This window comes from Geotrypetes seraphini, chromosome 5 (assembly GCF_902459505.1).
Source record: "Geotrypetes seraphini chromosome 5, aGeoSer1.1, whole genome shotgun sequence".
Taxonomy (NCBI): Eukaryota; Metazoa; Chordata; class Amphibia; order Gymnophiona; family Dermophiidae; genus Geotrypetes; species Geotrypetes seraphini.
Window position 1 is genome coordinate 17,126,215 of NC_047088.1, and position 24,408 is coordinate 17,150,622.

Here is a 24,408-nt window from a genome sequence, read left to right on the forward strand (position 1 = left end):
TTTTGCCTCAAAATTAGCAGGGATAGTTCCCTTAGGTTCTTTTACCCCTATTTCATACCAGGCTTGTGCTAGATGGGTGCCTGAAGAGCACATGTCACACAACACGTGAAGGGGGCAGGAGCGGTTGGCTTAGCCTCCCATTTACTCTTTAGGGCTGAATAAGAGTCAAGAGGTCTTTTGGTTGGGAGTAAATATCTTCCAGAGCCCCAAAGTGGCAGTCATTTGAAACGCAGGAGCATGGAGGCCGTGGAGCTCAAGAGACTCAAGCTGAAGTCATTTAAAGGAGACTCCGCGCTGCCTAATGTGGCATTTTCTCCAGAATTTGTCAATTGATGTGAAGAGCTTACCTCGATGGATGAGATCTCCAGGGGAAGTCTGGCTGCACACTAAGAGGTGCATGGGGGAGTGGGGGTGGCTTGGGCTCCAAGAATACATCTACCTCAGTGTCAGAGCCTGGCCAGAATCTGGTGGGCCTTTACGGGGGATACTCAGATGATGATGAGCCTATTTGATCAAGGGGATGATCCTATGGTCTGCCAGATGTTCAGACCTTCAGCTTTTGGTTGAGCTTATTGCAGACTCTTTGTGGGAGTTAAACGTGGACTCTCAGCAGGTTCCCTCTGCTCCCTGCAGACAGATTCTCAGCTCCCTGGTGGAGCCAAGCCTGCAGTTCTCATTCCGCTTCAACCTCCAAGAAAGTACAATGACGCCAGGTCCAGAGCAGTTCCCCTGAAGATAAGGGGAACGGTTCTTGGAGTATGCGGAGGCCTGGGCACGTATCTCGTCAGACCGTTGGGTGCTGGAGATTATTCAGAGTGGTTGCAAGCTTGAATTCACCCAGCCCCTAACAGACTGGTTTGTGGTCTCCCTGGCTAGGTGACCAGAGAAAGCAAGCAAGTTCATAGCTGCTGTTCAGAAGCTGTTAGATAGAGTTTCTTGTGCCACCCGAAATTCGGGCTTCAGCAGATACTCCATATACTTCGTTGTGCCCAAGAAAGGCTCAGGTGATTGAAAACCCATTCTGGATCTTACATCAATACAGTGTTGAAAGTGCCGCTCTTTTGCATGGAGACAGTTTGATCTGACATAGCAGTGGTGGCACCAGGGGAATTTCAGACCTCGCTGGATTTGATGGAGGTCTACCTGCACATATCCATCTTTCTGGAGCATGAGGTTCCTGAGATTTCATGTCCTGGAAAACCATTATCAGTTCTAGGCTCTTCCCTTTGGGCTGGCGACAGCTTCTCACACCTTTGACAAGGTGATGGTGGTAGTAGCTGCCCATCTATGCAAGGCGGGCTTGCAGGTTTACCCAAACCTGGACGACTGTCTGATCAAGGTTTCGTCGTTCCCTGAAAGAGAACAAACGGTAGCCCACGTGGTTCATGTTCTGCAGAGCTTGGACTAGATAGTGAACTTCCGAAAGAGCCAGCTGGTTCTATCCCAATCCTGGGAATACCTGGGAGTCTTCAATGCAGCAGAAGTTTGTATCTGTCTTCCAGAGGCACGTAGATAAAAGTTTTGCACCTAGATAATGAGCTTATTGGCCAAACCAGCTTTGTCCATGTGACACTACCTTCAAGTGCTAGGCTCCATGGCAGCCATGATAGATGTGGTTCCCTGGGCAAAGGCTCACATGCGTCCTCTACAGAGCATGTTACTGTTGAGGTGGTCCTCTCAATTGGATGGAACCCATCCACATGTCTCTGCCGTGGACTCCAGAAGCCTGGGCCAGTGTGAATTGGTGACTATGTCCACTGGTGTTATCAAAGGCATGCCCCTCAGATTAATCTTGTGGGCAATTGTGACAACAGATGCCAGCCTGTTTGGCTGGGGGGCTCACTGCATCAGATGCCCAATCCAGGGGGGGGGGGTTGTCAGCCTCCCAAAGGAAGTGGTCGATCAACAGATTGGAACTTCGTGACATTCAATTGGCGTTGCAGAGTCTGCAGGGACAAGCGGTCAGAGTCTTCTTAGACAATGCTACTGCGGTGGCATATGTCAATCGCTAAGGAGGCACTAAGAGTTCCTGGCTGAGTCTGGAGACCTACTTACTATTCAGGTGGGCGGAGATTCATCTTCAGGCGTTTTCAGCGGCACATGCAGTGGGAGTGAACAATGTACAGGCCGATTTCCTCAGCACACAGACACTGGATCCGGGAGAATGGACACTGTGGCAGCCTCCAATCCATTGTTCAGCCATTGTTCCAATCCATTGGAATCGCCCATATTTGATCTGATGGTGATGGCAAGAAACAAGAAGGTGAACCGATTCTTCAGTCAAAGATCTGAGCCTGGAAGTGTACACTCTGATCCAGCTGTGGCCGAAGAGCAAGCTCTTGTACGTGTGTCCTCCATGGCCCATGATAGGCCACATACTCCACAGGATTGCAAGCCATCGCAGAACAGTCATTCTCTTGGCTTCAGAGTTGCAGAGGGGCACAAGTCTTGGATTGCAAGTATAACCAGACCTTCTTTCTCAGGGATCAGTGGTCATAGAAGACTCTGCTCTTATGGAATGACTCTTGAGCACACAGCATTATTATTATTATTTTATTTCTTATATACCGCCAAAGCCGTGGCGGTTCACAATAAAGAAGGCTGGACAATCAGCAAATGGTTAGAATCAGTGAATACAGATACAACAGAGAATCAGCGAATACGGTTTACAACAGAGAAGGGCAGGGCAGTCAGCGAATACAGATACAATAAATATGCGTGTGCGGGGAACGGGTAAAATATGAGGGACAAAAGTAAGGTGGGCAGGGCGAAGGGTAGGGAAAGAGAACTTGGGGAGCAGGGGAGGGAGAGAGGGCTAGGTTATAGTTCGGTTGAATAGGCTAAGTTTTTAATCATTTCCTGAAGTTTAGGTAGGATGAGGAGTGCGAGATAATTCTGCTCAGCCAATCCTTTAGATGACCTGCTTGGAAGGCAAGTGTTCTGTTTAGGTGACTTTTGTATCAGCAGGCCTTTAGAGTTGGGTGGTTGAAGAGGTGGGCTCTGCGGGTGGGCCTGGAAGGGCAGTTTAAGGAGAAATGGGGAACCAGGTATAAGGGGGCCATACCAAGAATGGATTTGAAACAGATACAGGCAAACTTGAACTGGATTCTTGCTTCCATGGGTAGCCAGTGGAGTTTTTGGTAGTAGGGAGATATGTGTTCCCATTTTTTCAGCCCGAAGATCAGTCAGATTGCCGAATTTTGGATGATGCGCTAGGTATACTCATAAAATGGTCATTTCTACTCTGCTCAAAGCCAAAAAGCCCATGACAGTCTCTGCTTATGGGAAACTTTTTAGCACTGGTGCATTAAAAAGAAGGCAGAGTCTTTTTCTCAGCTCTGATTTCCATGGTGATAGCCTTCCTCCAAATTAGCCTTGACAAGAGGCTTACAGTGGCATCCCTCAGATTCCAAGTGGTGGGACTCTCTTTTTTCAGGACTCGAGATTGTAAGACTTCGTTGGCGTGTCGTCTGGACAAAACCAGGTTCCTTAAGTGGGCACTGTGACTCAGGCCTCCAGTAAAACACCTGTTTCCTTCATGGAACCTGCAAGACCTCATTCAGGCTCCATACGAGACACTGCAGGAAGCGTCCTTAATGGATCTGACACACACTATGTTTTTTCTTATAGCTATTACCTCAACAAGAAGAGTCTTAGAGCTACAGGCTCTTTCTTGCAGAGAGCTTTTCCTCAAATTCACAGAGGCCAGAGTTTCTTTGTGCACCACTCCGTCCTTTTTATCAAAGGTTGTTTCAGCTTTCCATGTCAATCAAGAAGTCAGATTGTCGGCATTCCAGTCCAAAGGTTCTAAGTAGGACTGGATTCTAAAAAAGTTGGATGTGAGAAGAATGCCTCTATGATATCTTGAGGTCACCAATGGGTTCTGGCTATCAGACCTTTTTTTTTGTGCTCACTAGTCCAAAGTCTCTGTAAAGGTGCATTCGACTAGAAGCGTGGCTTCTTCATGGGCGGAAGCTGAGCTCTCTAGCGAGGAGATTTGTAGGGCATTTTCCAAGTTTTACAGGATGGATGTAGCAGCACAGGAGCACTCCACCTTTGGGACCTCAGTGTTATGAGCCATGCAGTGGTCCCACCCTAGATTTCTGGGACTGCTTTTGTACTTCTCATCCGTCCAGAATGATGCACCTATTGCACTAGAAAAAGAGATCAGGTTCTTACCTTGCTAATATCTTTTCTAGTAGATGGTTGTGTTATTCTGGTGCCTCACCCTATTAGTTATCTCCTGTGCCTGCCTGTTGTCTCACTCAGAATGTTCCGAGTCCAAACTGAAATTTGGATGTCAGACCTTGGGTATAAAAAATATTTTATTGCTATAACACATTGGGGTAATTCTTGAGCTCTAAATGTTTCTGTTTAGCATGTTTGTTTTGCCATTTGATTGTTCAATGGCAATGTTTAACATGTTTGTTATGATTTCAGAACAGAACAGAGTTCTATATGGGGCTATCGCCTGCTTTGGTACAAACCAAAGGGGGCAGCAGAGCCCTCTAGTGGAGGAGGAGGGATTCAAAAGCTGGAGTGTATTCCTCCTGCATGGCTTGCGAGCATTGGGATATTACCCAGAATGACACACCCATCTATTAGTAAAAATATTAGCAAGATAAGAACCTAATCTATTTTTAAAGCAGTTTACAAGAAATAGTTATATCAGAGGGAAAAGAGCTACAATAATTTATAGAAAAGAAATAGCTTGCACACACTCCAGGGCCTACTTACATCGAGCTGGGAAACATGCGTGTGCTCATGTGCTCTCCTACACCGCATCAATAGGGCAAATCAGGAGATAAACTCACAATGATAGGTTTAGAGTAGATGGTACTAGATTTCAACAGGTTAAATCGTGACTCTTGTCTTGAAGCGGGATCTGGATGCGTTTATGTTCTTCTTCTTTCATCAGGGCTTGGACTGCGGCCCAGAAAGTGTAAAGAAATTTGTGGAGGCCGTGGGCCGGGCCAAACAGATTGTGTGGAATGGGCCAGTCGGTGTGTTTGAATGGGATAAATTCGCAAAAGGAACCAAAGCTGTCATGGACAAAGTGGTTGAAGTCACTGGCAAGAAATGTATCACTATTATAGGTGAGAAGTTTCTCTCTCTGTTGAGTTTCTGGTGTGTTTTCCTGGGTGGTAAGTAGCTTAACCTTGTATTGCTTTGATGAAGAGTCAGATGATATTTGTGGTGGCTGTAGAGCATAAGAACATAAGAATAGCCTTACTGGGTCAGACCAATGGTCCATCAAATCCAGTAGCCCATTCTCATGGTGGCCAATCCAGGTCCCTAGTACCTGGCCAGAACCCAAAGAGTAGCAACATTCCATTCAGAATCCTAAAGCATAGCAAGATTCCGGAACCCCAAAGAGTAGCAACATTCCATGCTACTGATCCAGGGCAAGCAGTGGCTTCCTCCATGACTGTCTCAATAGCAGATGATGGACTTTTCCTCCAGGAACTTATCCAAACCTTTGTAAAACCCGCTACGCTATCTGCTCTTACCACAACCTCTGGCAATGCGTTCCAGAGCTTAACTATTCTCTGAGTGAAAAACAAATTTCCTCCTATTGGTTTTAAAAGTATTTCCCTGTAACTTCGAGTGTCCCCCCCCTAGTCTTTGTAATTTTTGTAATAGATCATAATTACTTTCTGGTGATTAGCCATTCAGAGGTGAAAATAACTCATAATATGTTGTGAAAGATGTGATCGTTGAGCAGGTGTCCGCCATCTAACCCCTCTCTGCAGAAGACTGGCACTACCTAATGCATATCTGGGAACAGATCTAGAGTTACAGCTCAAATATCTGAGCGACCATATGCTACTAAATCTGTCCCTCCCACCTCAACATGCTGGGCATTGCTTTCCTGATTCCTGTAGTATGGAAGCTGCCTCTGAATTCGAAGCGGCTGATAGGGGCTGATCTTTCTATCCCAGGCCTGCTATAGCTGGAGGAGAGGTTCCTTGCAGGATGTGAAGGTGGACGGTATTTGTCTGGCAGGGGAGTAGTTGTGGAATGTAGACAGGCTCTGAATGGTTTGCCTGATTGGGAGAGAGAGGGAAAGGACTCTTTGTGGTGGCTATAACTGGGATGGCGATGGGGTGGGAGAGGTCATGAGTGGTGGAATAGCCTAGTGGCTAAGAAGCGCAGGAACTCAATTTCCCCATCCTGTCCCCTTGAGTTTTATTGCTGTCCCTGTCCCTGAGCTCTGCCTTAAATACACAAGCCTCGAACACTTATGATTTTACAGTGTTTGAGGCTCGTGCAGATGAGGACGGAGCTTAGGCATTGGTGGAATGAGGCATTATGACATCACAGTCTGAGCTCTAGAATGTTGCTACTTAGGATTTTAAAGCATTTGAGGCTTGTGCAGATGAGGACGGAGCTTGAAGGAAGGGGGCAGGGACAGGAAAAGAGCTTGACGGGACAGGAAAATGAGTTCCCATGGGTAATGGGGAAAAATTTGTCCCTGTGTCATTCTCTACTAGAAAAGCTAGGATTCAGATTGAACAGATGCATAGTGTATAGCGCAGTGGTTCCCAACCCTGTCCTGGAGGACCACCAGGCCAGTCGAGTTTTCAGGATAGCCCTAATGAATATACGTGGAGCAGATTTGCATGCCTGGCACCTCCATTATATGCAGATCTCTCTCACGCATATTCATTAGGGCTATCCTGAAACCCAACTGGCCTGGTGGTCCTCCAGGACAGAGTTGGGAACCACTGGTATAGAATGTTTAGCTGCAATAGTAAACCTAGTATTTATTACATGTGTATATACATAAGATGAGTGATTTGGTATAAACATGGTCACCCTCTCCAAAGTAGGGAGAACGAGAGGCACTCTCTAAAGTTGAAAGGGGATAGATTCCGTACAAATGTAAGGAAGTTCTTCTTCACCCAGAGAGTGGTGGGAAACTGGAACGCTCTTCCGGAGGCTGTTATAGGGGAAAACACCCTCCAGGGATTCAAGACAAAGTTGGACAAGTTCATGCTGAACCAGAATGTACGCAGGTAAGGCTAGACTCAAATAGGGCACTGGTCTTTGCCCTAAGGGCCGCCACATGAGCGGACTACAGGGCACGATGGACCACTGGTCTGACCCAGCAACGGCAATTCTTATGTTCTTATATTTAAGTAGGATGTTTGATTATGGCATAATCATCCTGGTATTAATAACTCTGTATGGTAACACCACCATAGAGCTCCATGTATTGTAACACCTTTACCGAAGCTCATGTATTGCAGTTTGTTTGCAGAGGCTCTGAATTGACTCCCCCCAGTCATTAGTAGTGGTATATAAACTCTCAATAAACAATATCACTTAATGGTCTGTGGCTGTAGGCACAAACTTTTAAGATGTACAAGAAGCAGGCAAAGTTTATTTAAAACCAACAAACCACTTGGTGCAGATTATGGGACCCAACACGGTCCATGTTTCGATCAACACGTCTTCATCAGGGGTCCTAATAAAGAAATGTAAGTATGATCACTAAGATAATATGCATATATTAATAATAACAACAACTTTATTTTTCTATACCACTATAATCAAATGACTTCTAGGCGGTTCACATTGAAAGAAGGCTGGACAATCAGCGAATTATAGAATGCATGAAGAAAAGATGTTATATAATAAATTGAAGTTACATAGGGAAAGAATCCATGAGACAGGTCTTCTGCTTAGGCAAGGAATTTATCAAATAGAGCAGTTTTAATTGATTTTCGGAATGCGTTGTAGGTCTGTCTGGCTTTATTTATGTGGTTTCCCAGCCAGGATTGCTGTCTGTTTGCTTGGAACAAATACAGATATGTGGTGTGTGTTGTAATGACAAAGGAGGTGTATATGAATCACTGAAAAACAGCTAAAAGTGAAGAGCAAGTGGATATGGTGAAACCCAAGCCATTGCGTAGGCCGTAGAAAAGAGTGCATGCAGTGTGGTGATAGATCTGGTTTTAAATAAACTTTGCCTGCGTCTTGTACATCCTTCTTCGGTTCTTTTCTGGTCTTTGTCCTATTGCATCCTCACTGCAGATCTGCTGGATTTGCAGTGATCTCGGTAAATCACTGTCGTTCCAAGCAGGCAAATGGAATAAATGTCTAACCACCCTCATTTCAAATGTACCCTCCTACCAAACCTTCAGGAAATCAATTAAAACCTATCTCTTTGATAAATTTCTCTGACTCCTTTCCTGCCTTGTCTTATTTCTGAAATACTTCCAGATATACCTGACTGCTCTCGGCTTGCTAATGTAATTTGAAAGTCTTTTTCTGTAACATCACTGTCTGTGTACAGTCTCTTCTTCTGTAAACCACTCTGAACTGCTTGTGGTATTGCGATATACAAAAAATAAAGTTATTATTTTTTGTTTTTTATAAATCTTTATTGATTTTCAAACTTTGACAGTGCAATACAATTAATTGAACATAAAATACTGCATAAAACGCACTATTAACTACACAAGTAATACATAAAACAATCATTTTCTCCCACCCTCCTCCCAATTATTAATACAATAAGACATATGATGTGATTACAATATTATACTTAAGTAATTTTAATCCTCAAAATACAGTTCCCTCCCCCCCTTGGATGTGTAAGGAAATCTAAGAAAAGGAGAGATACATGACCCTTATTGCGAGGTAACAAATGTAGTCAATGGGCTCCACACTTTATTAAATGAACTACTAAACCCCAAACCTTCCGCATTCATTGCCCACCAGTCTGTCATGGCTCTTCCAGTTACTTGTGACCATTTGGATGGCTATTCCCGTCATGATCAAGACGGCTTTTATATTTATCCAAAGTAGGCTTAACGTGTAGTAACGTACCACGAATTATGGCTTCATAAGTTAAGGGAATAGATGACTCAAGAATAAGATATATTTGTCCCCAAATTGACCTCCAGAAATTAAGTATCAATGGACAAAAATATAACAGATGATCCAGAGTCCCTATATTAATATGACAATGGCAGTATCTATTAAGAACATAAGCAATGCCTCCGCTGGGTCAGACCTGAGGTCCATCGTGCCCAGCAGTCCGCTCACATGGCGGCCCAACAGGTCCAGGACCTGTGCAGTGATCCTCTATCTATACCCCACTATCACCTTTTCCAGCAGGAAATTGTCCAATCCTTTCTTGAACCCCAGTACCGTACTCTGCCCTATTACGTCCTCTGGAAGCGCATTCCAGGTGTCCACCACACGTTGGGTAAAGAAGAATTTCCTAGCATTTGTATTGAATCTGTCCCCTTTCAACTTTTCCGAATGCCCTCTTGTTCTTTTATTTTTCGAAAGTTTGAAGAATCTGTTCCTCTCTACTCTCTCTATGCCCTTCATGATCTTGTAAGTCTCTATCATATCCCCTCTAAGTCTCCTCTTCTCCAGGGAAGAGTCCCAGTTTCTCCAATCTCTCAGTGTATGAAAGATTTTCCATCCCTTTTATCAGGCGTGTCTAGTTTTTGTAAACAAACTGGGGTCCAAAAAGTCCTATGTAATAAAAATAACTATGTTTGTCTCGTAGATGCTGATGCTGTACATTTCAACCTCCAAGTCCAAATTCATGGCCAACGAGATACAGAAATATACTGTTTTATCTCGATGCTCCAAGTCTCTAAGACTATTTTTTGGCTTCTTATTCAAAAATTCAGAAATTAATTTGTACCACTGGGCGGCCTGATGTCCTAATAAATCTGTCTGGTAGCAAAGGATCTGCAAGCTATAATAAGTTTTTAAGTTTTTCCGTTCTGTCTGTGTACAGTCTCTTCTTCTGTAAACCACTCTGAACTGCTTGTGGTATTGCGGTATACAAAATAAAGGGCTCCTTTTACGAAGCCACGGTAGTGGCTTTAACGCGCGTGACTTTTAATCACGCGCTAACCCCTGCGCTAGCTGAAAAACTACCGCCTGCTCAAGAGGAGGCGGTAGCGGCTTGCGCGTCCGGCGGTTTATCATGCGCTATTACGCGCATTAAACAGCTACCGTGGCTTCCTAAAAGGAGCCCAAAGTTGTTGTTGTTATTATTTGTTCTTTGTCCGATAAAGGCACAAACTTTTAAGTCTGTGAGCTGTCCAGATGTAGAAAAATAACATTGTACACTTCCCCCTCCCCATTTGCGGTTTCCGTACTCGCAATTTCACATAATCGCAATTTTTTCTTGGGTGGGAGGGAAAAACCACCCATATTTTTGTCTTCCCCTCGGCATCCTGGCTTTACCTGGTGGTCTAGCTGGTTTTTTTGGGCAGGAGCGATCTTCCTATGCTCCTGCCCCGTGCAGATAGCCATTAGGAAATGGCTGTGGGGAGTTCCCGTAGTCTTTTGAGAGACTACGGGAACTCCCCACAGCCATTACTTAATGACTATCTGCACGGGGCAGGAGCGTAGGAAGATCGCTCCTGCCCCAAAAACCAGCTAGACCACCAGATAAGGCCGGGATGCCAGGGGAAGGCGGAAGGGAGGCGGGGGTGGGTCAGATCCGGATATTCACGGTTTTTCACCATTCGCGGTCCGGCTCTGCCCCTATCCCCCGCGAATAACGAGGGAGAAGTGTATTGTATCTGAATGTATCTCGCCATGAGCTGCTGCTGCTAAAAAGAGAGAAGCCAAATAACGAATGCAAATCTGTGGAGGTCTTCTGGTGGGATTGGGGCTTTTAAGCAGCACCAAAAAAAACAAAAAAAAAACCTGTTCAATTTGTTCCTCGTTCTGCTCTCTTACAGGTGGTGGTGACACAGCTACGTGCTGTGCCAAGTGGAACACAGAGGATAAAGTCAGTCACGTGAGCACTGGCGGTGGGGCCAGCTTAGAGCTACTTGAAGGTAACGCCCTCCTCTACTTTCCTGTTAAAACGCGCCCCAAAAATGGGGATGGCCACCTTTCCATGCTATGCTTCAGTCAAGAAATTCTAGCAATGCTGGGTCCATAGGGGCACGGGATGAAGGTGGGATGGATTCAGAAGCAACCTGAGAAAATACTTTTTTCACAGAAAGGGTACTGAATGCGTGGAGTGGCCTCTAGGTGGAGACAGAGTTTCAAGATAGCTTGGGACTTGTGCGTTGGATCTCTAAGGGAGATTTTATATGGTTAGGCCGACTAGATAGGCCACTTTATCTGCTTTCCATTTTCTCTGTTCTCTAGATATGAAAGCTTTGCACTCGGCTACCTTTTCCTATTTAGCAGCAAGGCGGTGCAATGCTATTCCAATTCAGTTAAGATGTATTTTCCCTCTTATGGGTCTTGAAGAGCTTTCCAAAATACGATTCTGTTTCTTGAAATATATGTAGTTAGGTATGTGTTGGTTTAAAGGTCTTTCATATGTGGTGTTTGGGGTTTTTTTTTTAATCTTTATTCATTTTAATAACCAACATCAAGTGCAACAGTTTACAAAATAAACAACACCTAATTCCATCAGTTAATATAAGCCAATATCCCTTCTCCCCCACCCACCCATTCATACAGTATAAAAACAATCAAGAGTAAGACAAATGACCAAGATAAACAAATTACAATTTAAAAACAAATTAAGTACATATTCCCCATCCTTTCTGGATGTGTACAATCAATGGGCAGAACTAACAATCAATCTTTACAAAATGTTGTCAATGGGTCCCAAACCTCCTTAAATTTCTTATACTGTCCCAACTGTAGTGCACTCATAAGATTGTATTATTTTATAACTAGTGTTTTAGCCCGTTACATTCGTTACAGTAACGGGTGCTAGAATAGCACCACCTATACCCTGACCCTGACTCTGACCCCACCCATGCCCCGCCTCTATCATGCCCGTACCCTGCCTCCCACTGATCCCAGTCCCACCACCTCGCCTTTCACCATTTCCTTTGTACCCTTTTGGCCCTCTTAGATCCTCCATTTCATTTATCACCTGACCCGGTCTTTACTTACCCGAGGCGGCAGCAGCAGTCCTGACGTACCAACCTTTCCTCCCTCAGTGCCCCAAAGCAGCAGTGGTCCTACCATTTCCATCTCTCCCTTTCCCCCTTTCACACCCTCTACCATCTCTCTCTGGCCCTGTTTCACCCCTTTTGCCATCTTTCCCTTTCCTGTCCCCCTCTATCCCCTACCATCTCTCCTGGTCCCCCTAGTAGCCCCTCTGTCCTTCTCATCCATCTGTCTCTCTCTCCTTTCCTCACTTGAGTCCAACATCTCTCCCTTCTCCCACTCCCTCCCCTGGCCTCTGCGGAGCTCTCGCAGCTCCTCCTCGTCCTCCTCCAGCTAAGCTTCAGCCATCCACACTTGCTCCGGCTTGGGGGAGAGAGAGAGAGAGAGATTTGCGCGCATGCGCACTCCTACCTGCACTCCTACCTGCGGTGCCCTACAGCAACCGGAAGTTACGTCAGAGGAGAAGCTTCTGCCCACACGCACACGACTGCACGTACGCTCCGTTGGCTTTCAACATATCTCAAACCTTAAAATGTGCTGCGAAGATAAGGGAAATAGATAGATTCGTGTAGGTAGGAAGGAGGGAGGGGGCTGCATGCGATCAGGTGCGTTCCCTCCCTTAACTGCGGTGGATGGCCTTGTCCCTGTACCTGCGGTGAGCACCTTTCCCCCCTCCACCGTTTTGGCGGGTTACTCGTGGCTAGCCGCGGGTAACATCCACCATGTCATTCTCTAGGTTCTATCTCGGGGGAAACTGCATTCCTCCATCAAACCAGTCAGTATATTCTCATTTGCAACCTGGCTAACCTAGGATCTTCGGTTTCCAAGCAACCATTTCCACACAGCTTCACCATTACACAGTGTTCTGTTACTAATCTGTAAAGCACATCGATCGTTTTTTCATGGAATTAATGCACACCACTTCAGGGCAATTAACTTCTTCAGTGGCACCCTGAAACAGAGCATCTTAGTTCACACTTTTACTGACCTTCCCTACTAAGACCAGATTACGGCAATGGAAGTGCTGTTTCATCAGTCTGTCATCTAGAATCTTGATCAGTTGCCACCACCCTTTTATAGAGCGTAGCCAGGGGCTTGCCAACTAGTGTGCCTGCATCTCCCCTGCTTGTCTCTGGAGAAAGTGAAGTTGCTTACCTGTAACAGGGGTTCTTTGTAGACAGCAGCCGAAAGCGAAAGTTCCTGCACATGCTCAGTAAGCCATAAGCCGACTATTGCTAGGGGAGAGTACCGACACACAGGATCAGTCTGAGCACTTCACCAACAAGTGTGGCTGCACTCTCTTGCTCTCTACAGAAAACAATTGGTACAGGTAAGCAACTTCGCTGTTTTGAAACTAGAATCAGATGGCACGTTTTATGTGCGCTGACTCATCTAAAATTGTGTCCCAGCACTCCATCTCTAAATAAAGAGTACCCCCTTGTGGCTATCAGTGAAACAGCATGGACCTTGACAAAATATATATTTGCTTGGTGCTATCTCCGTCTACCTACACATGCACATGTACCCAGATATGTGTGTGTGTAATATAGATATCTACAGTATGTGTATGTAATATATATAATACTAGTGTTTAAGCCCGTTACATTAACGGCTGCTAGAAAGCAGCCCTCTTTCCCTCTCCCCCTCCAGTTCCTCCCTGACTGCCTCTCCGTGGCCCACTTCTATCTCCCCTCCCCCAAGCAAAGCTGTCTGCCTCCCATCACACTCCTCCCCCAAAGCAGCCCCCTTTCTCTCTCCCCCTCCAGTTCCTCCCTGACTGTCTCTCCGTGGCCCCCCTTCTGTCTTCCCCCCCAAGCAAAGCTGTCTGCCTCCCAGCACACCCCTCCCCCAAAGCAGCCCCCTTTCCCTCTTCCCCTCCTTTGAGAATTTTTACCTGCATGGGACACCTGCAGCACCGGCACGATACCCTCCAGCCGTTCCTCTGGGCGAAACTGCCACCACTGCTCAAACTCCTTCACGCGCCACCCACCTACACGTCCCCGCGGTCTGGCCGGCTCCCTTAGTCCCTTGCCGCCCCCCCCTTCCCTTCCCACGGTCACGACAAACCTCCTGACTCCAGCAGCAGCCGCAGCACTCTAAACACGCTGCTTCGCGGCCTTCTACTGCCGTGATTTGCTCTGCCGTGTCCCTGATGACATCATCAGAGACGGGCAGAGCAAATCAGGGCAGTAGAAGGCTGCAAAGCAGCGTGTTTAGAGTGCTGCGGCCGCTGCTGGAATCAGGAGGTTTGTCAGGACCACGGAAAGGAAAGAGGGGTGGCGGCAAGGGACTAAGGGAGCCGGCCAGACCGTGGGAAGGGAGGGTCATACCACGGTGGGAGGGTCAGATGGGAGGCTGAATGGGGGTTTGGGTGTGCCGGGGAGGGGGGTGGGGGGGCCAAGACGCCGCCGCCGTAGGCGAACTGTCTTACAGGAAAAAAAAGCCCCTAAGCGCACATGCGCACTCCTGCGGCCACAGCCTGACAGATCAGGGAAGCGCACGGTAAGAGTTTGCATGCGCGCTTAGCATTTTATTATATAGATGAGCGAAAACACTTACAATGTTCACTTGGAGCCTGTATCACTCTTAACATACATGGGCCTTGTGAGGCAGGGATGAGCTAACACACTACTACTACTGCTAATAATTATTTCTATAGCACTACCAGACATACGCAGCGCTGTACAGAGTCACAAATAAGACAGTCCCTGCACGAAAGAGTTTACAATCTAAACAGACAAGACAGACAAACAGGATATCATGGATACAGTTAAGGGGAACGGTTAATCTGCTGGCTGGGTTAGAGGGCAGAGGGGAGTACAGGACAATCAAGCCATTGTGACATCACTGATGAGGTGGGCTCTTATTGGTGGAATGAGGCTTTATGACATCACAATCTCAGCTCTGCTTCCCAAAGACTGAAACTCTTCACACTATTACTGCTATGAATTATTTCTATAGCGCTACCAGACGCACGCAGCACTATACAGAGTCACAAAGAAGACAGTCCCTGCTCCAAAGAGCTTACAGTCTAAACAGACAAAACAGGATGTCATGGATGCAGTTGACTCATGTACACAGAGCTGTGTCAGAGCAGGAACATACTGGCACTGCATAGTAAAACTCGTCTCTCTTACCGACTGGAGCCAATCGTGGTGTGTCGGTGCGGGAAAAGGTCTGCTTCTTGTGGGAAAGGTTATTTTTTTGTAGCCCCCTCTATTTCTTTGGGGCTGTTAACTGAGGAGCTGAGCCAGCGGGAGGTGCTGGGGCCTGCTGTATGGTGTTTTTTCAGTAAACAGTCACTCTGGTTTTACATTTTGCCCTTCTGTCTTTTAAAAATAATAATCAGTTTTACAGACATCTTTAGACTAAATGCTGTTTTTAAAAAAAATATTATTTCTCTTACAAAACCCAGAATAAATATTTTCATAATAGGCCTAACAGAGCAGCTCTATAAAAGAATGCTTGAGAAATTACAAAATAAGTATATACTTATATTGAAGAAAGTCAAATACTCTGTAATCTGTTTAAAGCTGCAAGAGCAGTGTATGTATTGTATGCTTGCCTCCTGCCCCACCAACTAGCCAGAACTGGAGGTGCTTGCAGCTGTCCAATTTAAAACCCTTAGGGGTGATAGTCACAGTGGCGACACCTACTGGCTGGGTTAAGCATGTTATGTTATAATTCTGTACTGCTAACAATCCAACCAGAAGCACTTTTACAAATATATTAAACAGGGGCTTCAGTTTTTACAGGTCAGATGGAGAACCTCGGCCACAAAAGTTCATGGCATATTAATCCAAATTGGGGCAGGTTCTAGCTGAGTCTAACAAATCTGGATCTCACGTATGTGACTACTCTTGGCCATGTGGTGAAATTTTGTAGGTAAGGGTTTCGCCAATGTGGGAAAAGGGTTTTTTTCCCCATAGAAAAACTTGTTTCCTGTAATGAACAGGTTCTTAAAATTCCTTGATATAGGTTGTGCTGTATGGTGGGTCACTTGTGTTCTGCATCAATAAGGAGGGGATGAGACATGGAATTCTTGCTCTCTATAGAATTCCATGGATGAGTGAAGGAAATTCTTCTCTATTGTAAAGGCCGGGCCATTTCCTGCTGCCCCTCAGCCTGAAAATGAGATTGCTTATGTACTTGGAACTTTAATTTGTGCATTTCTGTTACATGTAGGCTGCTGTGACTTTGTTTACAGTCGTAGGCTTATGGCTTCATCGTGTCCCCATTTTGTGGGACACGATGAAGCAAAGGGAAAATACATATCACATGAAAAATGAAGGACAGGGAGATAAAATCCACCTGTTCCTAAAATACTTATAATAACCCATTTCCTGAGCCTAAATTGTCCTCTTTGGATTAGTAGGGGTAAGCACTGAAATTTAGGATCTAAAAATAGAAGGCTATGAGAGAAAGGTAGGGCAGAGAACAGTACCGATTTTCAATATTAGGCACATAGACCCTGATTCTACATATGGTGTCTAGCAAATCGATGCTGACTAGTCAGTGTAGTGAAAAGTGCTCAGTGCCCTTTGTCTCCTGCAATTAGAGGCGCTTAGAGAACAAATATGGGACTATCACTACACACAAAATATATTATCCCAGGACAAGCAGGCAGCATATTCTTCACATGTGGGTGACGTCACCCACGGAGCCCCCTAGCGGACGTTTTCGCAAGCAGACTTGCTTGAAGACCTTCAAGCTTGCGATTGGCCCGCGCATGCGCGCGTGCCCCTCCCGCCCGGTCTAGGGCATGCGTCTCCTCAGTTCTCTGTTTTCCGCGGAGCCAGAAGCACTGCTCCCTTGCTTCGCGCGATATCGTTGTCCCTCTTGCACCGCGGCTTGTTTGGTTAGTTTCTTTTGAGTCACTGTGCTCGCGTCTGTGTTTTTCTCCTTCTTTTTATTTGTTTTTCGGTTCATATCTTTTTGACCGGATTCCCGGTCTTACTCTGGCCACCTGGCCTCGCGGGGCCACGGCCGTATTTTTTCTTATGTGCCAGCCTCGTTCTGGGTTTAAAAACTGTGCTAAGTGCAACCGGGTTATCTCCATCACCGACCCTCATCGTTGGTGTGTGGAGTACCTGGGTACAGAGCACCGCGCTGAGTCATGTCCCCATTGTGTGACTTTGCAACCGCGAGCTCTTCGTCAGAGAGTGGCCAAGATTCTCCAACTCGTTGGTCCCATGGATCCTGCGGGACAGGCCTTGAGCTCGGCCTCAAAGGCTCCGGCCTCGGCCCCTCCTGTTACTCCGGTCTCAGGTAAGTCTCCTCTTTCCTCCTCAGGTGTGCCAGCAAAGAAGCCTACCTCCGAGTCTCATGTCAGTGCCGCCTCGTCGGCATCTTCGAGACTCTAAGCGTGCCTCCTCACGTAGGGAATACTCTTCCTCGAGGTCGCCCCCGAAGGAGCGCACTGCTGCACCTAAGACCTAATCACCTTTGGTCTCGGTGCCTATGTTCGAGGACATGCTTAAGGCTATTCTTACCACGCAGCTTTCCTCGGTGGTGAGCCAACTGGTCCCGATTTAGGCCTCTGACCTCGGTCTCGACCCAGTCTCCTCGGTCTGACCAGCCTGAGCGTCCCCTCGTTTCTCGAGACCCTGCCCGCAAGACTCGCCGGGTTCCCTCGAGCGATTCTTCATCCCCCGAATCACCTGTGACTTTTTGGGGATCCAAACCAGGGGGCCGTTTTTCCCCCGCTACTTTGTCGAGGTTTGCCCCTCCTAAAAAGCCCCGGGCTTCTCCGCCCTTTGGGGCCGGTCTTCGACTGCGAAACCTTTTAGACACACGTTTGTCCTCGAGTTGGACTCTGGGTTGTGTTTCCCATCGAGACAGCTACCAGCCTCTAAGGGGCCTTCTTCGAAACCGGTAGAGGACTTTTCCTTTACCCAGTCTTCCCCGAGGCGTCGCCAGCTACTTACTCGGACCCCGGGGTCTTCCCTGGCCCACCTAACACGGGGTCGTTCCTCGACGCCCCCAGACACTTTAGTAGAGCCTCTTCAGTCTCCCATTCGCGGGACTCTGAGGCCCTGGCTTACGATTCGAGGGAAATTTTTCCCTCTTTCTCGGCTGCCCCCAGATCTCGCTCAGGGTCTCCTCAGGAGGATGAGTCTTCTTCTCGAAACTCCTCCTTTACTCGTTTCATCTCTGACATGGGTAGGGCCTTGAAACTGGACCTCCAGTCTGAGTCCCGTTATACCCAGGAATATCTGGAGGAGATGGGCATTGCGCTTGCCTTTACCTCGCACTACTGTCTGGATACTTTCTCCAGGCGTGATGGCCATTTTGGCCAGTCCGTTTTGCAAAATCTGTTCTCCTTAATTGCCAACTCTCCCTCCATCCCATTTTGGTTAGCTTGGAGGTCACTCACATGTAGAGAATATGCTGCCTGCTTGTCCTGGGATAAAGCACAGTTACCATAACAGGTGTTATCCAGGGACAGCAGGCAGATATTCTCGCAACCTCCCCGTGGTTGGCTTCTTCGCTAGCTATCTGAACTGAGGCCGCGCTGAGGAGACGCATGCCCTAGACCGGGCGGGAGGGGCACGCACACATGCACGGGCCAATCGCGAGCTTGAAGGTCTTCAAGCAAATCTGCTTGCGAAAATGTCCACTAGGGGGCTCCGTCAGTGACGTCACCCACATGTAGAGAATATCTGCCTACTGTCCCTGGATAACACCTGTTACGGTAAGTAATTGTGCTTTTTTGTACCAAATTTATTGATTTGATTTGATTTATTAGGTGGAAAAAATATGCTTGAATTTTGAAATGGAGATTTTAATGTGCCAGTTGAAGACTGAAATATCCCATTTGCACAATTAGAAGAATGGAGATACTTTCTACTTTAAAGAGACGTTCCTCAGGCAAATGGCTATGGAAGCCATGAGGGAGATGATGATACTGCATCTGGCATTTGCAAGTGGAGAAATCTGTAACTTGTACCGTAGGAGGCTGGGGGCTGGAACTTGGGCACCATATACCTGCATTCATGACTGTTCAGGTAGGGAAGGGGGGGGTCCCTTATTTTCACAGCACATGTAGCCCAGGGGCCCTTCTGAAACTTTGCAGTCCTATATCCTGAGTCTGGCCACTAGGTGTTGCTGCTGGGTAGTAACTGGAACTTTTAAATCTGAATGTACAGTAGCTGCAAAATTAATTTGCTTTTTCTCGTCTAACAGGTAAAGTTCTCCCTGGGGTAGATGCTCTGAGCAGTCTTTAAGGAACGAATGCCTCCTTCACCATCGTACATGTATACAGCTGTCTGGTAACTGCAACATTTCAATCCATCCATAAAATAAGCAAGTTTTCCCTGTGCAAGCTGGGAAGAAACGGTTAGTGGATGGATTCGGTTCTACATTTCATGGGACGTATCCCTTTCTCGTCCCATTTCAAGTGACTACTGTATTGTATTCAATATCTTGTCATTTCAGAGAGTATGTATATTGTATTTTAACCCCGGAGAGCTAAAATCTCTTAACTGTACCCCTGGTTCTTGTGGTAGATTGCTCCATCTGGCTTTTGGTACCCCTTCTGTGAATGGTTTGCAGGCAAAGGCATACACTATGCCAGTTCTGTTTTACAGGTTGACCACGGGAGCTGCAAAATAAAAGCAAATAAAATTTAGCAAGTGGTGATACCTTTTTTTTTTTTTTTTTTTCCTTAGCTGGATGCCTGGGTCTTGAAACATTATTTTATTAAATGACCCAGGGGAAAAAGTAATGAAGGGAAAAGAAGCTGTGGCCTAGATTTCTGGTGCCTACCTTTTGCTGGAGGCGCAGTTCTGGAAACGGCGTGATTGACACGCAATCGGCGGCCACTTATGAGGTGGCCGCCGACAAAGGCATTCAGAGAATCCGGGCCTAACAGTTTAACATCACAATAGTCAAAGTGCCCGTATTATCTTTTATAATGTTCTTACATGGATGCTCCGCTCACACACTACCCAAGTGCTTGCCCACCAGCAAAGCGAAGTCAGCATGGACATATATGGCACATCTGTGCATAAATGACTAGAGTATCTAATCTCATCTGGGATTTATGAGTCACACTATGCCCGAATAAGTTCAAGACGACTTATAATTTAGTACAGTACAAGGATGCTACAGGAAATACATTACCAAGCAGTTTGAGAGATGGTACAATACAAGAAGAGAGAAACTAGTCCAATTTATAGTGGTGCTAAGATATAGAAGGTGGAGGTAACAGTCCAAAGTCATGTGGATGAAGGAGTGTGCAGTGTTAAAGTGGCTGCGTACTTTACCAACTCTTCTGAAATTGCCCTCATTATAGGGAGAATGGGGGGAGGGGTTTGCCCTGCTCTGGCAGGTGGCCGCCAAGCCAGGTATGCCACTGATTATTGTAATTCTGCAGGGGTGGGCAATTCCGGTCCTCGAGAGCCACAGGCAGGTCAGGATTTCAGGATATCCACAATGAATATGTATGGGATGGATTTGCATGCACTGCCTCCTTGAGATGCAAATCTATCTCGTGCACATTTATTGTGGATATCCTGAAAACCTGACCTGCCTTTGGCTCTTGAGGACCGGAATTGCCTACCCCTGTGATTTATGTATCCTTTTCATGTATTGTTAATCTGCCCTGAACCTAATTTAGGGATAAAGCAGGCTATAAATGATCCATCGCCACCATCATATGCTGAATCTGCAAGAAGAGAGAGTGCTGAGGGAAGTTAGTCTAGGGTCCCCCAATCCCTTAAACTAGCCCTGCTTGAGTGGAGGAGTTGCCTAGTGGTTAAGCACTTAAAAATTGGTCGTGCTTTCACCGGAAGCCAATGCAAGTCGATGAACAGGAGAGAGACATGCTCAGAGTTAGTTATGCAAAAAAATAGATCTTGTTGCTGTGTTCAGAATCGATTGCAAACTGCATTTGCCTTTGAGTAAGACCAATATATAAGGAATGACACCGTGACAGAACTAACTGTTGCACCAATACTTTGAAATAGATGGGAATAAAATAAGAGCAAACTAGTTGAAGTTGTTTTAATTAAAAAAAACAAACAAACCACCATCTGCTGAGATAGATATTTAATCTGAGCATTCATAGTTAAGGCAGAATCCAAAATAACCCCAAAAACTCTTGAAGTTTTATTTTCTGTCAGCCGAGTATAAGTAATATACAAAGGAATATTTTCTGTATGTACACTAAACCAAGTTTCATTTATATTTGATATATACCACATCGGTAGTAACATCTATACGGTTTACATATTAAACTAAAATTTAAAAATACGTATAATGGAAAATAGAAATACAATGTGTAACAGTATAGAAAAGAAAAGGAATTTAAAATGTGTTTCTTGTGCTTAATCCTAGACAGATTTGCTGTGATCAAAGTTTTTAGTCTGTCTTAGCTGCGTAAATCTCTTGTCTAAAATTTGTAAACTACTTAGAACAATTGGAAGATTATTTTTTCCCCAAAAGAGTAAGGGCTAGATTCACTAAGCTTTGCGAGCCTTCTCTGACCCCATTCACTAACCTCCTGGCTGATCAAGCTGCCACCCCAGCCGATCCGTGTATGCAAATGAGGGGAAATGGCATGCAAAGTAGGAAGGCAGCGATTGGATTCACTAAACAGAAGAAGGAACACCGATTTGGCTGGCCGATCCAAAAAGAAGCGACTGCTGAGGACCAGTCGATCACGTCCTTGCCGACTGTCCTGCTCTCTGCCGCCCTGAAATCCCAGCATCAAAACAAAAATAAAACATTTTAAACACATCTCCCGTGTGCAAAAAGCACAAGAAGGCAAGCTCTGCCGACTCTCTTGCTATCTGTCGCCCTTCCCTGCAGTGCAAGCCCATGGTTTGAACCTGCAGGCTAAAAGCGTGTTCTGTCCTGGCTAAAGCGTATTCTGTTTCATCTGGCTGCTGCGTGTTCTGTCCTGGCTAAAGCGTCTTCTGTCCACTCAAAACATCTGCCACACCCCCACCTCCTCCCTTTTGTTTTGACCTTGTTTGTGTGGTCTGCGCATGCGCCTGGATTGCTCTGCAGCGGTTGGTGTGGGGCGTGCCTCCAATCAAATAATTTGCATGAGGACTGTTTAGTGAATCAGTTGCATGGCGAGACTTGGCCACGAATTGCCCATGGATCGGATCAGAAAGGTGAGTTTAGTGAATCTAGGCCTAAGTAAGCAAGAAGAAACTGAAAAGCTCTGAAAGCTTTTATCAATGAGTAAATTACCCGTTGCTCGCTCAAATATAACCGAGCTTAGACTTCTTTCAACTCCTGACTCCTCTCACCTTGGGTTCTGCATCCCCAACCCTATATGTCATGTCTGTCTGACCAAGTTAGATTGTAAGCTCTTCTGAGCAGGACTGTCTAAATGTCAAAATGTACAGTGCTGCAAACGCCTTTCAGCGCTATATAAGTGATAAGTAGTTGTAGTTTGGAAGGAGAGCTACAATTTTGTTTTGTTTATTGAGATAATTAGCTACAAAGGAGAATACAGTGGTACCTCGGTTTGTGAGTAACCCGGTTTGCGAGTGTTTTGCAAGACGAGCAAAACACTGGGCAAACTTTTGACTCGCAAATCAAGCACTGCCCCGATCAACGAGCATTTACAGGGGATTCCTCTTCCGGCCAGACTTCTACATCAGGTGCCTTCCGCAGGTTGGAGGACCTCTATCTGGGCCTGCGCGGCCGGGTGCTGTCCTGCCTGCGTGTTGCGTGTGACGCGCAGAGCGTGTCACACGGGTCGTGTGGGTGTCACAGCGTGTCGTGCGGGTGGAGCAGCGCTCGGCTGCGTGGGCTCGGGTGGGGGCTCTCCAGCATGCGAGGGGCATCTGACTTGGAGGGCTGGCCGGCGGATGGAGGAGGCATCCCTCTGAAGGCACTGGAGGTTCTCCAGCGGCTGGCATCCCCCCCCCCCCCGAAGCGACACTATGGGGTTCTCCGGCGGCTGGCATCCCCCCCTGAAGCGGCACTGTGGGGTTCTCCGGTGGCTGGCATCCCCCCCCCTAAGCGGCACTGTGGGGTTCTTCAGATGACTGACGGAGGAGATGGCGCTGCAGCACCCAGCACCCGACAGGTATAGACCCCAGGTTCTAGAATGAATCGTTGCTGTTGCCACTATTTTCTATGGGGAACTTTGTTTTGATAAACGAGCAATTTGGATTACGAGCATGCTCCTGGAACGGATTATGCTCGTAATCCAAGGTATCACTATATATGTTAGTCATAGAGCAAAAGCAAAAAATTCCACTTACCCCAAGTAACACAATAACACACTAACGTGCTGAAGGAGTTAGGATTTTCTTTGCCGATTTGGTTGAGTCAATAATAGGGTGTAGAACAGAAGAATCAGTTGCCTGAGAGGGATGGTTGGAGATGCACTTGCTGTCAGAGAGCCCTAGGAAGAAGAGAAGAAGCAAATGAAAATGACGTGATTGACTACAAGAACAAAGGTGTGCGCACAGATATGAAAAGAGTTAGAAATAAAAGAAAGATAAGGAAAAAAATAGATGCCGTTGACTTGTGCTCAAGTTTTAGCGAATTGATGAATTATAGATCTAAAAAGAAATTGGTTTTGGGCTAGTCTAGTGTGGTCCTCCAGCATCATCCCCAGGGTTGTTTTCAACGTGTCCAGCTATCTGATTGCAGGTCGCCCTCTTCGCCTGCTTCCTTCGATCCCAAATATAATGTCCTTCTCTTCTGATGGTGTGACCAAAATAAGATAGTTGTAATGTCATCATTTGGGCTTATAGTGACATAACCAGTTTGATCGCTTCCAAAATCAATTTGTTAGTTCTTCTGGTGGTCCACAGCACGCCAAAAAGAAAAAAACTGGTATAAAATCCCTATAGATAAGGGAATACATTAGAATCCTGGAGACACCCGAAAGATTAAGGTAGAAAATCTTTAGGGACAAATTCTATAAATAGTGTACTGATCAAACTAGCATGTTAAAAAAAAAAAAATAACAACAAACCAACCCACCACCCCGAGGCAAGCTGCCTACATTGTAGCCATTTTTGTGAGCCTAGGGAGGCGTTTAGGCCTGCCTAAGCTCCCCCAAGGCTAGGCAGGGGCGTGGTTTTGCCCGGATGTAGCCTTAGGCAAGCTTAGGTGGCCCTACACATCTCCCTAGGACCACGATAGGCGCCTGAAATGTAGGCCAACAAAATGCTGGCCTACATTTCAAATAGACGTGGCCGCTGAACTGATTGTGGCAATGGCATCTCCGTGCCGCGATCAGTTTAGCGGCCAAGGCAGGGAAATGACCAGCAGGAGGGATGCCCACTCCCTACTGGAACCTCCAAAGCCCCCCCCCAAAAAAAAATGCAGCAAGAGGAGTGCCGCATTCCTCCTGCCACCACCACCCCAATGCATCCCCCCAAGCCCACTAGTACTTTTTTAGTTAGCCGGCTGGAGGGATGCTTACTTTCTTCGGCCAGCAGGCCCGCTTCCACTGAATGGTGTGCCTTCCCCTTCTCGGTGCATCATGGGATGCACCAGGGAGGGGCCTAAGGCCCTTATTGG

The 24,408-nt window shown here is 46.4% G+C and overlaps 1 protein-coding gene across 1 annotated transcript in view; it reads left to right on the top strand.

Moving 5' to 3' along the window:
- Positions 1–19,537, top strand: part of PGK1 (phosphoglycerate kinase 1) — a 56,122-nt gene extending 36,585 nt beyond the window's left edge. Inside the window, exons 9-11 of the mRNA XM_033946476.1 lie at positions 4,919–5,096; positions 10,728–10,826; positions 19,093–19,537. Coding sequence (XP_033802367.1) covers positions 4,919–5,096; positions 10,728–10,826; positions 19,093–19,133 — 318 coding nt within the window. The 3' untranslated portion in view covers positions 19,134–19,537. The remainder of the gene's footprint in view (positions 1–4,918; positions 5,097–10,727; positions 10,827–19,092) is intronic.
- Positions 19,538–24,408: the final 4,871 nt, after the last annotated feature.